The 15,337-nt window shown below is 44.2% G+C and overlaps 1 protein-coding gene across 1 annotated transcript in view; it reads left to right on the top strand.

Annotated features, from left to right (window-relative positions):
- LIMK1 (LIM domain kinase 1) overlaps positions 1-13,420 on the top strand; it is a 47,501-nt gene extending 34,081 nt beyond the window's left edge. Inside the window, exons 12-15 of the mRNA XM_032217101.1 lie at positions 1,995-2,142; positions 4,126-4,181; positions 7,333-7,490; positions 8,957-13,420. Coding sequence (XP_032072992.1) covers positions 1,995-2,142; positions 4,126-4,181; positions 7,333-7,490; positions 8,957-9,119 — 525 coding nt within the window. The 3' untranslated portion in view covers positions 9,120-13,420. The remainder of the gene's footprint in view (positions 1-1,994; positions 2,143-4,125; positions 4,182-7,332; positions 7,491-8,956) is intronic.
- The last annotated feature ends 1,917 nt before the right edge of the window (positions 13,421-15,337 follow it).

Here is a 15,337-nt window from a genome sequence, read left to right as displayed (position 1 = left end):
TAGTTTTGTTTGTTTTTATAAATAATAACCTGAATTCAGTCTTTTCTGTTTACAAACAATGGATGGAGAAATTTTTAAATATTCAGTGCTGATAGAAAGAAAGTGAGCCACTGCAAACTAGAAAGTAATGACAGAAACAGACGCCTGTTTCAAGAAATTAATGTTTGAAAAAAAGAAGTGAAAATAACTCTTTGAACTTCTTCTCATTTCACTATGTGGAAATGAGAACTGACTATATAAGGAGACAAGTTGAAAACAGTGAGAATAGAGAACCAGTAAAACAAAAAAACAAAAAAATAGTGTTCTGAATGCTTATGGATTGAATGCAACAGTGAATTTCAATGGGAAAATCATAGAGAGAGAATGAACAAGGATTGAATGGCAAAATTAAAACAGTAGAGAATGGGTAATGGAGTCAAAAGGATTCCAAAGACAGAGAGAAAGTTGTGGTTGCAGAAAGTGTAAATTAGACTTATTTTCCCTCTCTTTTTCTCATCTCATTTTTGAAATTCTGTTTGGCTTACTATGTCCTATTCCTTTTCTGAGCTTTGCACAATTTTGCTTACTCCAAAAGAGAATGGTGTGATTGGTATGCATCAGGGGTGGGTTTCTCGCCCCGTTCCAACTGGTTCGGTTGGAACGGGGCCGGCAGCGTCCTCGTGCGTGCATACGCGCGGCGCACGCATGCGTACTAGCGTCTGTGCGATGCTCCAGCTGCTCCTGGAGGATCACGCAGGCGCTGTATGCGTCCTGCGCATGCGTGGAAACGGAGAACTCGTCAAAACTGGGTAAGGAGCGCGGGCGCGCAGGTGGGCCCTTCGCCGTTCCCGGAAGTTACTTACTTCCGGGTTCCCCAACCAACCGGTTCGCAGGGACCGCCGCGAACCGGTTGAAACCCACCCCTGGTATGCATGCAAAAAAACAACAACCTATGTGAAAGTATCAGACAATTATCACCTCAAACTATGAGGAAACTTTAGGCCTCAGAGTTTTGATTCCTTTGGGTTTGTTACTTGGAACCCTGACAACAATACTTTCTTGACTTTTATGTATACTGGGTGGATATTTTTAGTGTTACAGCGCTGCTATCCCACAAAACCATTTTCTATTTTGACAGGATGAAGATTTAAAATAGATTTTTTTTAAAATGCTGACATCTACCAACATGGACACTTCTGTAGATATTGCAGTCTGTAGATATTCTACTACCTATTTCATCAGTGGAGAGGCTGGAGACAAATATTTATTAGAAAGGCTAAGCCCAATCCTGGAACCAGGGGTGGGTTTCAGCCAGTGTTACTGCTGGTTTGTCCGTGTGCGTGCATGTATGCAGTGGATGTGTGTTATGCGTGCATGTGCAGTTCAATGGGAATTGTTCTGCGCATGCGCAGAGCTCAAAGAAAAGATGGCAGTGGCAATGGCGGTGACCAGGGAACCGGTTTGGGGGCATGGCCAGCCTGGGTCACTGCCAGTTCTGCGACCCAGGCCGGCATTCCACTACCGGTTTGACTGAACCGAGCCGAACCAGTAGGAACCCACCTCTGCCTGGAACCCTCCAATATCTGATAAAAGATTATAACATAATCAGTAAACATTAGTTGTTAACTAGTTCTGTAACAAGAATAACAAGAATTTTGTGTTTTTTTCAGTTGAATTAAACCCCCCAATCCATGAAAAAAAAAAACTAATGTGAAAACTAGAGTGACACTTTTAATGCAATAATAATAGTTGATAAAATTAGTATAAAATAAGTCCATTTCCAAATAACATTCTATAACTTAAATACTATATAAAATAATCAGGTTTTTGTTTTGTTTCAAAGACAAGCCACATCGTTTGAAGGTGACATTGAGAACAACAAAAATAGTATTTCCTCTTTTCTTAAATACTGTCTTGTCTGCCAACAGCGTTAAAGCATTGTAAACTGAAAGTGCTAAATCCACTGGATAATTAGAAAGAAAGGAGGGGAAAGATTATTTCTGTTCTTTACACAGAACAAAAGTGTGGTAGTGGCTGATTTTGGCCTTGCTCGGTTGATGGTGGACGAGAAGAACCAGCTAGCAAACCTGAAGAAACCTGACCGAAGGAAAAGGTACACCGTGGTGGGCAACCCTTACTGGATGGCTCCTGAGATGATCAATGGTGAGTTGAGCAGGGGAGTTGGGGTAGGGATAAGTGGTGGGTTCCGGATCCTGTCGCAATCGGCATGCTGCGATGGGGCCGGGCATCCATCACGTGCAAGAGCATTGCGCATGCATGCGCATCATCACCCTGCGATGCTCCAGCTGCTTGGCGGAGCGTGCACTGCATGTGCGTGCACAAATGCCCCGGTCGGCTCAAATAGAGGTAGGGAGAGTGGGCAGGTGGGTGGGCCCTCTGCATCACTGTACCAGAACAGAGCCTGTGCCTCCCAGCAGGCAACGGTACGCCCCTACTAGGGCGTACCGGCCAGAACCCACCACTGGTAGGGATAGACTAGAGTTGGGGAACGATGGACCCTTTATGACTTGTAGACTTCAACTCCCAGAATTCCTGAGCCAGCCATGCTGGCTCAGGAATTCTAGGAGTTGAAGTCCACAAGTCATAAAAGGGCCCTCATTCCCCATTCTTGGGATAGACCCTCACCAGATCTGGCTTAATTGTGGTCAGCAACAAGGGAAAGAAGGATCAGGTTTGGGAAGCTGCCCAGGAAGCCATCTCTGTAATGCGCAGAAGGAATAACCTTGAGGAACAAGAGGAATTTTTCTGGGCTGATTGAAATTAAGATAAAATTTGGGGACAGATTATCATGAGAGCTCATGGATCCTTAAGGAAGCCATTTTGTGGGAGCGCCCATGAGCTGCTTTACAAATTCTAGATGAACTCACTAGAAGAGTGAGGAAAATCCTCAGGGACAACTCACACCCTAGTCGGCACTTCTTTACCCTCCTACTCAGTGGTGGGATTCAGCCAGTTCGTACCACTTCAGGAGAACTGATGGTTAACTTTCTGAGAAGTTTGGTTGTTGGAAGAAATCGTTAGGGCAGAGAACTGGTTGCTAAATTACCATATTTTTCAGGGGTACAACACACACCAGAGTATAAGACGCACCAAGATTTTGAAGAGGTAAATTTAAAAAAAGTTTTTGCACTTTGCAGACCTCCCAAACCCTTTGCATGCCTCATTTTTTGTGAAAAACTGGGCATGCAGAGAGTTTGAGAACCCTGCAAAGTGCTCCTGGGGGTGCAGGGGGGGGCAAGCAAAAAACAGTCCGTTTTTTGTGAAAATGGGCCCATTTTTCGCCAAAAAGGGGCATGCATAGCCTTTAGGAGGCTTGTAGAGTGCTCCTGGGGGCTGAAGAGGGGCAAAAATGGGCAAAAAATGGCCTGTTTTTTGCAAAAATGTGCCCATTTTTTGCCAGAAACAGGGCATGCGTAGGCTTTGGGAGGCTTGTAGAGTGCTCCTGGGGGCTGGGGGGGAGCAAAAATGAGCAAAAAAAACCCAGTCTGTTTTTTGCTCATTTTTGCCCTCCCCAGCCCCCAGGAAAACTTTGCAGGCCTCCCAAACCCACTGCACGTCCATTTTTGGGAAGGGGGTGGAGTTTCAGGAGGCCCAAAATGCTGTATTCAGTGTATAAGACACACCTAGATTTCCCCCCTCTTTTTGGAGGGAAAAAGTGCATCTTATACTCCGAAAAATACGGTATTTTAATCCCACCACTGCTCCTACCATCGGGAAAGAGATATAGAAGCAGAGCCAGCTGCATAAACAGGCTGAAGAATAGTTTTTATCCATGTGCCGTTGACTCCTGAATTCAAAATAACATCATAACTACGTAGTACGATGGACTTGTAGGCCGGCGCAACGTGTAACATGTTCACACTGGTACAATAGGACTGGGTGTTTGTTAATGTGATTTATTGGGTTAGGGATTTTCTGTCTTCACTGTGAGTTTTATTGTGTTGTGGGGAGTGCACTGAGGGAGCTCAACTAATCTCATTGTACATAAGATGTGCACTGACTAATAAATTATTATTATTGTTGTTATTATTATTATTACCAACTCCAAACAATAATCTACCCCGGTTAGATTGTCTGGGCCTGATAGCTAAATATGTTTTTTTGTCTTTTGTCATCTTTTTGCAGGGAGAAGTTATGATGAGAAAGTAGACGTCTTCTCTTTTGGCATCATCCTTTGTGAGGCAAGTCCCAGGAACATAAAGCATTCAAGGAGGAAGAAGGAAGGGTTGCTAGAGAAATGTTCTAAAGAAATATTTCCAGAGAGGGGTTCTGGCAGATGCCTGAAGCCAGCATTTCCTAACCTTGTTCTTTCATGCTTTAAAGGAAGAGTTGTTGAACTTAACCTCATTTTGAGAAGCAAGAGCAAAAAAAATGGAATGGCAAAAAAGAAGGGACAGGGATGGTTTTGTTTCTCCAGTTTTGAGGTTTTTTGTGTAAAAAAGATTTTTATTTTTCCTTTCAAATTCATTCGTAAATATACATTCTTATAATTGCTATTTAACATTTGTCAATTCATATCATTTTTCCACCTGTATGTTTACATTTTGTTACTTTCTTATTTCCCCTCCCCCTGATTTAATAATGTGTCATCTGAATTATTTGTTTTATGCTTTGTTCCTTTCTCTTTCTATTTGTATCTTTTTTCAACCCAATCATAAAATCGTCCCCATGTCCTGTAGTACACCTATTCCTCTTTGTCCTTTATTCTCAATGTCAACCTGTTCATTTCTGCACAATCTAATATCTTCTTTATTACCTCTCCTTCCGATGGGATTTTGTCTGCTGCTTTCCAATTTTGTGCAAATATAATTCTAGCTGCTGTTATTATTTATACAATCAAAGTTTTGATCTGCATGCGTCTCTGGTAAATTACACCAAAAGTGATGTGGTTCTCAATAGGAAAAAAAAATAGGAGAGTCTCGGTTATGATCAAGACCAGGTGTGGTATATGACTCAGGGGTACCACATCTGAGTTGTAAGAATCCAGGCCAGTGTCTCTCATCCTTAGATACTCCGAGATGTGTGTACTTCAATTCCCAGAATTCCCCTGAGAGTTGAAATCCACACATTTTTAAAGTGGCTAAGTTGGAGAAACACTAATTTAGACAATCACAAGATGGCAGCAGAGAGATGCAGAACATTTAAGGACATTTTAGAATTGCCACCTAAGGGTCATCTGGATGTTTTACCTGCTTTAATTAAGGGTTAATGCAAAGTTGGCAAGTGTTTTCGGCACTGAGTGCTGAGCCAAGGTGGCGCAGTGGTTAAATGCAGCACTGCAGGCTACTGCTAGATCAGCAGTTCAGCGGTTCAAATCTCACCGGCTCAGGGTTGACTCAGCCTTCCATCCTTCCGAGGTGGGTAAAATGAGGACCCAGATTGTTGGGGGCAATATGCTGACTCTCTGTAAACCGCTTAGAGAGGGCTGAAAGCCCTATGAAGCGGTATATAAGTCTACTGCTAAAAAAAAAAATGGGAGAACATGCACACGTGCTGGAAACCGGAACAGCAGCTGGTGCGTGCATGCCACTGTCCACCTGGTCTTCTGGTTTCTGGCATGCATGTGCATGCAAAGACCAGCTGGCTAGAGCCCATGTGCGTACCGGGAAGATGATGCCCCAGTTTCCGGCATGTGCACTGACCAGCTGATCTTTGTGCGCACATGCATGCCACAAACCGGAAGACCAGGTTGCCAGTGCGCATGCACACTCCGGAAACCAGAAGAGCAGCCACCCAGCACGAGCATGCGCACTGGGTGGCTGCTTTTCCAATTTCCGGCACTGTTGTATATGTGAAGACCAGCTGGCTGGTGCATCGGAACCCAGAAGAGCAATGGGTGATGGCTCATGTGCCCGGAGAGATATTCTGCATGCCACTTCTGGCACGTGTGCCATAGTTTCACCATCACAATTAACTGTGGTGAAAGCAGTTGCTTCCCAAAACCTAAATTTTGATCATGGGACTGCAATGGTTGAATTTGCAAGAACCATGTATAAACCACATTTTTCACAGTGCCAATGTAACTTTGAATGGTTGCTAAGCAAATAGGGGTAAGTTGAAAGTATGCTGGCAGTTCAGTTGTACAGTGTGAGTTGGGGTGACATTGTGTAATAACCACTCACATCATAAAAGACACTAATATTTGATAGGTGATGTGAGCTGCAATTTATGAAGGTTTATGCCTTTCAATATAGTTTGTTAGTTGGAAAAGGAAATGACATGGAAATTACCAGACTCCTAATACACCCAAGTGCAATTTTCCTCTATATAGTTTCTGCAGAGAAGTACAGGTAGTCCTCAACTTGCGACCATAATAGAGCCCAACATTTCTGTTGCTAGGGGAAACATTTGTTAAGTGTATTTGCTCCCTTTTACGACTTTTCTTGCCACAGTTGTTAAGTGGAATTACTGCAGGTGTTAAGTTAATAAGACAATTGTTAAGTGAATCTGGATTCCCCATTGACTTGGCTTCAAAGGAAGTCACAAAAGGTGATCGCACAACACTGCAGCTGTCATAAATATGAGTCAGTTGCCAAGCTTCTGAATTTTGATCACATGGCCCTGGGGATGCTGCATCTGTCATACGTGTGAAAAATGGTCATAGGTCACTTTTCTAAGTGTCATTGTAATTTTGAACGGTCACTAAGTGAACTGTTGTAAGCTGAGGACCACCCCTTATACCCACCCACCCCTTAGTTTCCTATATGTAATGTGAGAATACTAACCTCATAAAGTTAGCATTATTGTAAGGATTACTCAGGCATATTTCTGCATATTTCTGTCAGAGATATTGAAAGGAAACATACAAATGCTATACATGGACTCCCGAAAAGCCCTGGAGGCATCTGGCATGGGCCAACCAATATTTTACTTAGCTCTTCTAAATGGCCCAGTTTATCTCCAAAGGATCATCACTTGTTCTAAATCCAGGATGGCAAACCTATGGCACGCGTGCCAGATGTGGAACACAGAGTCCTCTCTGTGGGCATGCACACCATCGCCAGCTGTTCTTCCAGGTTCCGTCACGCACATGCATGCTGGACAGCTGGTCCAGTACTCATGCTGTGGTTAGCTGCTCTATTCCATCTTCCGGCACGCACATGTGTGAAGAGCAGAGGGCCAGCGTGCCGGAGCACTAGAACTTGGAAGAGAGCAGCTGGCCAGTGCACATGGCCAGCTGCTCTCTTCCGGGTTCAGGACCTCCGGCACGCACGCATGCTCCAGTTTTGGCACTCGATGCCGAAAAGGTTAACCATTCCTGTTCTAGATTGTTAACCAAGCCTAGATCACTCCAGAGGAACTTCTAACAACTCCTTTTTTTATTTTGCACAGATCATTGGAAGAGTCAGCGCTGACCCTGATTACCTGCCTCGAACCTTGGATTTTGGCCTCAATGTGCGAGGCTTCCTGGACCGCTACTGTCCTCCCAATTGTCCTCCCAGCTTCTTTCCTATCGCTGTGTGTTGCTGTGATTTGGATCATGAGAAACGGTGAGCAAGTGGAAACAGTTGTGTCAGGGGAGCCCCTAGATATGGGGATGATAGGATATGTGGCTTGGAGACAGGGATGAGTCTTCCTCAGGGCAGATGGTCCAGCCTGGAAGGACAAATTAAGCCGGTGCTTCCCAACCTTGGAAGCTTTGAAAATGTGTGGACTTCAATTTCCAGAATTCCCAGCATGCTGCCTGGGGAATTCTGGGAGCTAAAGTCCATATATCTTCAAGTTGCCAAGGTTGAGAAACATTAGGTTAAGGCTTTTCCAACCTTCCAGTAAAATTCAGACTGTGAGAAGGTCAGCTGCTCTTTTGCTGCTCCCACATCCAGTTTTGTATTTTTCTTTTGCAATTAACTTTCAGTCTCACTAGATGAGAGACAAGGTGGTTTCCAACCTTTATTGTCTATTGGTCTACATAATGATGGATCAATGCTTTCAATCTTAGCAACATGAAAATGTGCGGACTTCAACTGCCAGAATTCCCCAGCCAGCAAGTGGAAGTCCCACATCTTAAAGTTGCTGAGGTTGTGAAAGGACCAGTATAGAGAACTTGGAGAGCTTTCTCCTTCTTATTAGATCCTGATCCCTATACAGCATTTCCCCTATGTTTACCATGATTCTTGTCCCCTTTAAATGGAGAGTAGCCAATGCTCATATTTTTTAGGAATGGATTATGTGCCATCAGGATGTTGCTGACTCCTGCTGATCATGATTCTTGTCATCTTTCAGTGGAGAAAAATATGTACACTATATTGCCAAAAGTATTCGCTCACCTGCCTTTACTCGCATATGAACTTACAGTATTTAACCTGTGATTATGTCTTCCCGACTGAATTGCTGTTAGTATTTTTTTCCCCTTTAGATTCATTGTTGAGTCACTGACACTGCATTAGCGCCCATAATGTAGCTAGATATTTCTTTAGTCTACTCCATGCGTCATTCATTTTTATTATCCTACAGATGCCTATCTGTTGTAACGTGACTTCTTCAAATTAATGACTTTTTTCATTATTCTTTCTGCTAATTATAGTTAGGCTGGATTTTATCAGACTGATTTTCATTTATCTGTTCTGTATTAATATGAGTTATTGGGTAGAGAATTTGTAACAACATCCATTAGACATCAGTCAGCAGAGATCTGGAGCAGGCGGCATCTCCATATGGGAATGCAGGGGGGCAGGCAGAGGTTGAGGGGAGCAGGTAGCCCTGTAAGTAGCTCGGTTCTATGGTATCTAAACACCAAGAACCAGGTTGCACAAGCGAGAAAAGCCCCATCCGTACACATGCGGGATCCCGGCAACACGTAAAATCATGTCTGCCCCAGTCCGTGGAAAAAACAGCCTCCATGGAACTGGTCCCTGGTGCCCAAAAGGTTGGGGGATGGGGGGATGCTCTGGCTGTTTGGGGCTTTTATCCTGATCAAGCAAAACTCCACTTACGTTCTTCTGCTTTTTCTCTCCAGGCCTTCCTTCAGTCGGTTGGAGCAGTGGCTGGAAGCTCTCCGCATGCACCTGGCTATGCAACTTCCCCTGAGTCCACAGCTGGAGCAATTGGACCGGGCCTTCTGGGAGACACACCGGCGAGCTGAGAGTGGACTGTGCGCACATGCGGAAGTGTCTGAATGAGTACAGCAGGGGCAGGCAAGCAGCCCCAAAGCCTGCATGTCTCTGTATGAGCTGGGCTGAAGAAAAGCTTCTCTTGCTGAGTCCTGCCACCAGCTGCGCACAGCTCACCAGCTAGAGCTGTTTTTTTTTGGGGGGGGGGAAACCACTGGGAGCTGGTTCTCCCTGCTTCCCTCCTTGCGGGGGATGGGTTCTGTGCCTGGCTTGCACAGAGATGGTCTGTGGCAGCCCGGGTTCTTGTAAATACTCCTTGTGAATACAGCCTTCTCCTTGCGCATCCCGCAAAGGGCGAGAGAAGCGAGGGATCCTTGACACTCTCCTTGTACGCTATGTGGTTGCGAAAAGCTTTGCACGCCCTGCTGAGCACATAAGCTTCTGTCATCAGCTGGCAGCTGCTCACAAGCTGGCATTAAGGTGGGGGCTGCTACCCTACCCCCCCACACCCTCAAATATACCCCTATGGATCCTCTTCAAAACTTTTGTCCTATAAAGTGGTGCCTTGGGTTTATATGTGAACTTGCATACTTGGATTCTTGAGTCCCACTTTGTCGTTCTGCAAACAGGCCACGGGGGTCTATGCGTGTGCTTAGCATGTGCTTAGCCTTTCCGTGGACGTTGCAAGGCCGAGGGATCTATGCAGATGTTTGGTTTCTGTGCTCCCTGGATCCAGTGTCTGACTACATTCACACAACATGTTTTGCCCAGTCAGCTGAAGATTGCAGTTGCACAACATACTGAGCTTATTGCTTCTCTTAACTTTGGTTAGGCTTTTCTTTTTTTTTAATCTAGCTTAGCATGTTATGCAAACCCAGCCTCTTTGATTCATTTGAAGTTGATATATTGTGCAAATACACACACACACAGCTCAATCCGGTAACCAGGCGAAATCTGTTATGTGAATGTAGCTCTGTCAATGCCCCATGTGTGCTGTGTGTATGTTTCACTGTGTGCACACCTTAGCTTCTTCCTTCCTTCTCTTCCAACCATGTTTGGCAGAAATACATAAAATCCAAGGCTGCTATTTTTTTGTGTGTGAGAAAAACTATTTTCTAAGCAGGCAGTTTGCCGCAGAGAGAAGCTATAAGTTAGAGCTGAAACCGTCTCCTCTTATCCCTTCTCTGTTCTAAATTACCACCCCGTTTAAACTGCTTGCCTATTCTGGAGATCCAAATGCGTGTCAAGGTTTCGTTGCAAGATTTAATGTGTGTGTGCACATGCATACACCCATGTGCTGTCAGGCCCTCGAAAAGGCAGTATGGATTTCTAGAAGGACAGAAAGAGGAGGAAACAACTAAGTCAGCCTTCTAAAGGGAGATCTTTGTGCATAGCTTGGAAATCTAGCCAACTCTTTCCAGGTTCAGGATAGAGCCATGGGATGTGCACTCCCAGCCTTCCTCAGACTAGCGCCAGGCAGATTTGTTTTCACTACAACTCCCAGAACTCCTCAGGCAACGTGGCCTCCAGAACTGTGCGACTCCCAGAATTCTTAGCCAGTGGTCTGGAGGCCAGGCGAACAAAGGAACTCTGGGAGTTGCAGTTCCAACCCATCTGGAAAGTATTAGATTGGAGAAGGAGCTAATCTATGCATCAGGGTCAGCAGTAAGAATAAGCAAGCATTATTGGACTCTCATCTGGAAATGGGCAGCAGGTATTTTCCATCTGGGTGGTCAGCATAGCAGAAAGGAGCCTTCTAAATTCTACCTGGGGAGGCCAGCTAAATTCATCTTATCCAAGGATCCTCACAACGTAAGAGACATATTTTTGATTTACCCTTGCGGGTTGTGGGGCTACATGACTAAATGTCCTCTTGTGCCAAAAAAAATAAAAATCACCCCTGCATATTAAAACCCTGTATGTTATAGGCAGGAGAACAGACCCTGCTTTTTCCTTATCTCGCAAGCTTTTTGTGGACGCGAAGCAGCCACTCAGGTTGCTATTTGGAAAAAAAGCACATTCCTGAATCATTGCAACAGGAGATTGGCTTGATAGTCTTTAAAAGGGGGAAATGGAGCTTTTTCTGTTCCTGAGAGTGCATTTGTAAGAACCTGAACCACGAAAGACTTCCTGGGTTTTCAATGCTAACAGTGTGAGTAGCTGGGGGTGGGTGGGAATAGACCATTTTCCCTGCCATTCTAGCACCCAGGACAAACCTTGGTTGTTCAACCAAAGTACAAGAGTGTCAGGCAGGAAGACTTGAAGGAGTTTAGCCATGCCAGCTGGGAAATCCCTGGGGACAACCTACCTCTGATTATTAGTGTTGGTAAGAAAAGTCAGGTCTAAATATCAGTTTCTGGGCTTCTGGTTGTCAGGTTAGCTGCTGAGAGAGACAACATGGATCTTTTTAAACTCTTCCCAGTGGGCTCCTGTTCTTTTCAAGGGAACACACCAGCATCTTTTTCATTTTAATTGAAGGCCCTGTTATAGTTATAGTTGGGATTTTTTTTAGGAGGAGGGAAATATGGAGAAGAAAACATTCCTTGCAATCAAAATGAATTCCCTCTCTAGACTTGTGATCCAGCTTTGTTAAATCCTATGTGCCAAACTTGCATACAAACATGTTGGCTTTTTTTTTAAAAAAAGGTAATTCCTGGATCTTCTTGCTCAGAAATGGGGAAACTTGACAATGGTGGTCTGAAATTCTGCAAATTCAGTAGAAGTAAAAGCAGTTCTCCTCAACCCATGGTGCATGTGTAACTATGCAGCTTCTAAGCCCTGAAATATATGGAATTGGAAGCAGTTGTTACAGTAGGGTGGAGTGCAGAGGTGGGTTTCTGCCACTTCGGCCCGGATCCGGTAAACCAGTAATGGCAGTGGCGGGATGCTTTGCCCACTTGCCCAGACACTTCTGCGCATGCGCTGAAGTGTTGCGCGCTCACGCACGATCGAACCAGTAGTAAAAAAAAATAGAAACCCACCACTGGTGGAGTGCCCCTAGATTATTATATGAACCACGTTATTATAAATCTAAAATAATTTGGAAAACAGGTTCTTGTAGTTCCATATTTCTTCTCTTCTCGCTTCCCTGTCACAAATTGAAAGTATGCATAACTTTCACTGTATGATTTGAAGGATTTGAGGAAATGACACAAAACTCTGACCTGAGGTGAAATTTCAAATATTTCTGATTTTTATCAACAAAGCCTGCCCAATATCAATGTTCATTCTTCAAAAAGTCAAGACTAAATGAAGACTCCCTATTTAAGAGTAGTGTATCTCACCTCTGTGTACTAGATTTGAAGAAAAAAATGTTTTTAAATTTTGATTTCGCATACCTTTGAAGGTTCCAGACTGATACACCATCATTTTATGAACATCTGTTAGATATCATATTTCTGTGAAAGTGCATTTCATGTTTGATGCAAAAGATGACAGACCTTGCGTGTTTTATGCGTGTCTCTGCTCCATTGGCACTTTTATGTACACCTATAGAAACTGTTTTTCTTGAAGAATTTTGACGGCCACTTGAAACTGTGCTCCAGAATGTGGCTGTTGCATTTATACTAGTGTGGAGACCATGAGACTCCGAGCCTGATGTGGTCTCTCCAAATATGAGTGTATGTAAGAGACACAGCAGAAGACCTGGTGGTTCTTTTCTCATGCAGAAGACCTGGTGAGTCTACTACCAAGAAACGAGAGGCTGGAGGTCTGCAGTAGAGGGTGAAAAAGGAACCCATTTCCCCCAGGCTCAATATGTCTCTTGGAGAAGAGGGTCCCTTTTTTTACCCGATGGCCAAAAGCCATTTAGAAGTTCTGATGTCTAAATTCATGCCTGCAATCTTGGTTTTAGACCATGTTTGATTGTCATGATCTTGTCATACAGAAAACTCACTGGTTTCCTATCCTGCTCCCCTTTTTAGGGAGTCTGGTTTCCATCTTCCATGTGTTTCCTATGCTATTCCCCTAATTCTTTCACATTCTCCAGGTGCTGTAGCCAACATGTGAGCCAGTTTCCTGAGTCAGGCAGCTCTTCCACATGACTCTGGCACATTTGGGTTGAGTAGTTCCTCTTGTTCCTGCACTCAGGGTCATTGCTCTGTAACATAACTGAAGACAAAAGCTTGTATTATTTGTCCACTCAGTCAACCTTGGTGAATTGGGGAGTTTATCATATTATCAGTCTGCCTCAGTTGTCTTTAGGAGAAGTGTTAAGGGAAGGAACATGAATTAGACAAAGACTGTGAAACATTTATACGCACTTTGAAAATGAAATGTGATGCCCTCTCTGATGACAACGATCAGAATTCACAAAACTGTGATGTAAAATTAATTTACATGGAAATAATAAAAGTCCTTCCACTCCCTTGTTCTAGCAACCTATGATTTTCTTGATGACATTTTTATGGAGGGTGTTTGAAAGTTTTTCTGATCCATTTGCTGGGATTCAGGAGGACAGCTACACAGAGCTATGCTCATTGATCTGGATCCACTCCTTCATTCCTCCATTCTTAAGAAGGGAATATCTTAGACATGACCCCTGTGCTGCCTTGGTCCAGGAAGCCAACATCATAGATGTAGAGTGAAAGACTTTCCAAGCTTGTCAACTCTCGCCTCATTCCTGATATTCTAGATAACAATTATCAAACCACGTCCTGATTTAAATCAACAATACTGAGCTCCCTTACAAGGTTGTTAGCTGGTTTGCAAGGCAATAATGTAGGTGAAATATTGGAATTGCTTCAAATGATTTTTGCCTCAACTTTAATCTGGGCCTCTATTTTCAGTTTTTGTTTCCCTTCAGATCCGAATTTCCAATATCTTAAGAGCCCTACTGTATTTTGTTATATACTGCAGGATACCAAGGATATTTCTATAAAATACATTAATTGAAATCCTAATGTGTTCTTAGTTTTTTTCAGGAAACTAAAGAGTGCACATCCTCTTCCCAGCATTCTTAGAAAGTAGGTTACATTAGAGGCCAAGCCAGAATTAAATCCAAGTTTCCCATCCTGGCTAGTTACAAGGTTATTGGTTTCTTCAAGGCTATTCATAAAGTTCTGGTTAATTTATGATCAGTGATATGAGCAGGCAAAATGCAACATGTGATTATTAGTGTATTGTCACAGAGTAACATAAACTGTCAGTTTAGGATTGGGAATTCAGTGTCAGGAAATATTTTCCTTAACTCTTTTTGGACATCCCTTGGAAGGCCCATTGGTGTTCTTGCTCTATTCTTACAAGTCTTTCTCAACCTTGGCTACTTGCTAAAATGTGTGGATTTTAGCTCCTTGCTGGCTAGGAAATTCTGGGTATTGAAGCCCACACATCTTAAAAGTTGCTAAGGAGGGAGAAACATTGCTTTGGAAGCTGCACCTGTCTTCTTTCAACCAGGCAGCAGGGCAAGGGTGGGTTTCAGGCGGTTCGCGGCAGTCCCCGCGAACCGGTTGGTCGGCGAACCCGGAAGTAAGTAACTTCCGGGAACACCGATCCACCCGCCTGCCCGCGTTTCTTACCTGGTTTTGACGAGTTCTGCGCTTCCATGCATGCGCAGGACGCATACAGCACCTGCGCGATCCTCCAGGAGCAACTGGAGCATCGCACAGGCGCTAGTACGCATGCGTGCACTGCGCGCGTGCACAAGGACGCCGCCGGCCCTGTTCCAACTGAATTGGTTGGAACGGGGCGAGAAACCCACCCCTGCAGCAGGGGCACATCTTCACACCTGCATTAACATGTGTTCCTCCTGTACTTGAGCTGGGAAAGAAGTCCATCAAAATAATTTGGACTCTCAACTATGTTTTACTTCTCTTCAAAGAGACTGATAAATGGTTCTTGCAGACTTAATCTTTGCTATAGAGTAGCAATCTTTGGATGCCTCAGCTTCCTTTTCCCTACCACACAGTATTCATGTATCAGTGGGAATAGCTACTCCCAATCATTCGGTGTATCATGCCAGGACATGTTCAAAGGGGGCATGTTTTCAGGATGCCACCTCCAACCCAGCCCAGCCCAGTCCAGCCTAGAGCAGACAGGCAACATCTGTAGTGGTACCACTGGTAAGGTGCAGTTTTCAAAATCTGAGAGTTGGCTTGGATTTTTCCGTACAAAGAATCTATCGATTTTCCAATTATTTGGGATTATCTTAAATCAGGGGTGTCAAACTCAATTTCATTGAGGGCCGCATCAGGGCTGTGGTTGACCTTGTGGGGGCCGGTCAGGTGTGGCCAACTGGGTGGGCATGGCCAGCTTGACACCACTCCCCAAACTGCTGGCATGCTTCCTCT

This window comes from Thamnophis elegans, chromosome 4 (genome assembly GCF_009769535.1).
Source record: "Thamnophis elegans isolate rThaEle1 chromosome 4, rThaEle1.pri, whole genome shotgun sequence".
NCBI classification, from domain to species: Eukaryota; Metazoa; Chordata; class Lepidosauria; order Squamata; family Colubridae; genus Thamnophis; species Thamnophis elegans.
This window is presented reverse-complemented; position numbering and strand designations above follow the sequence as displayed.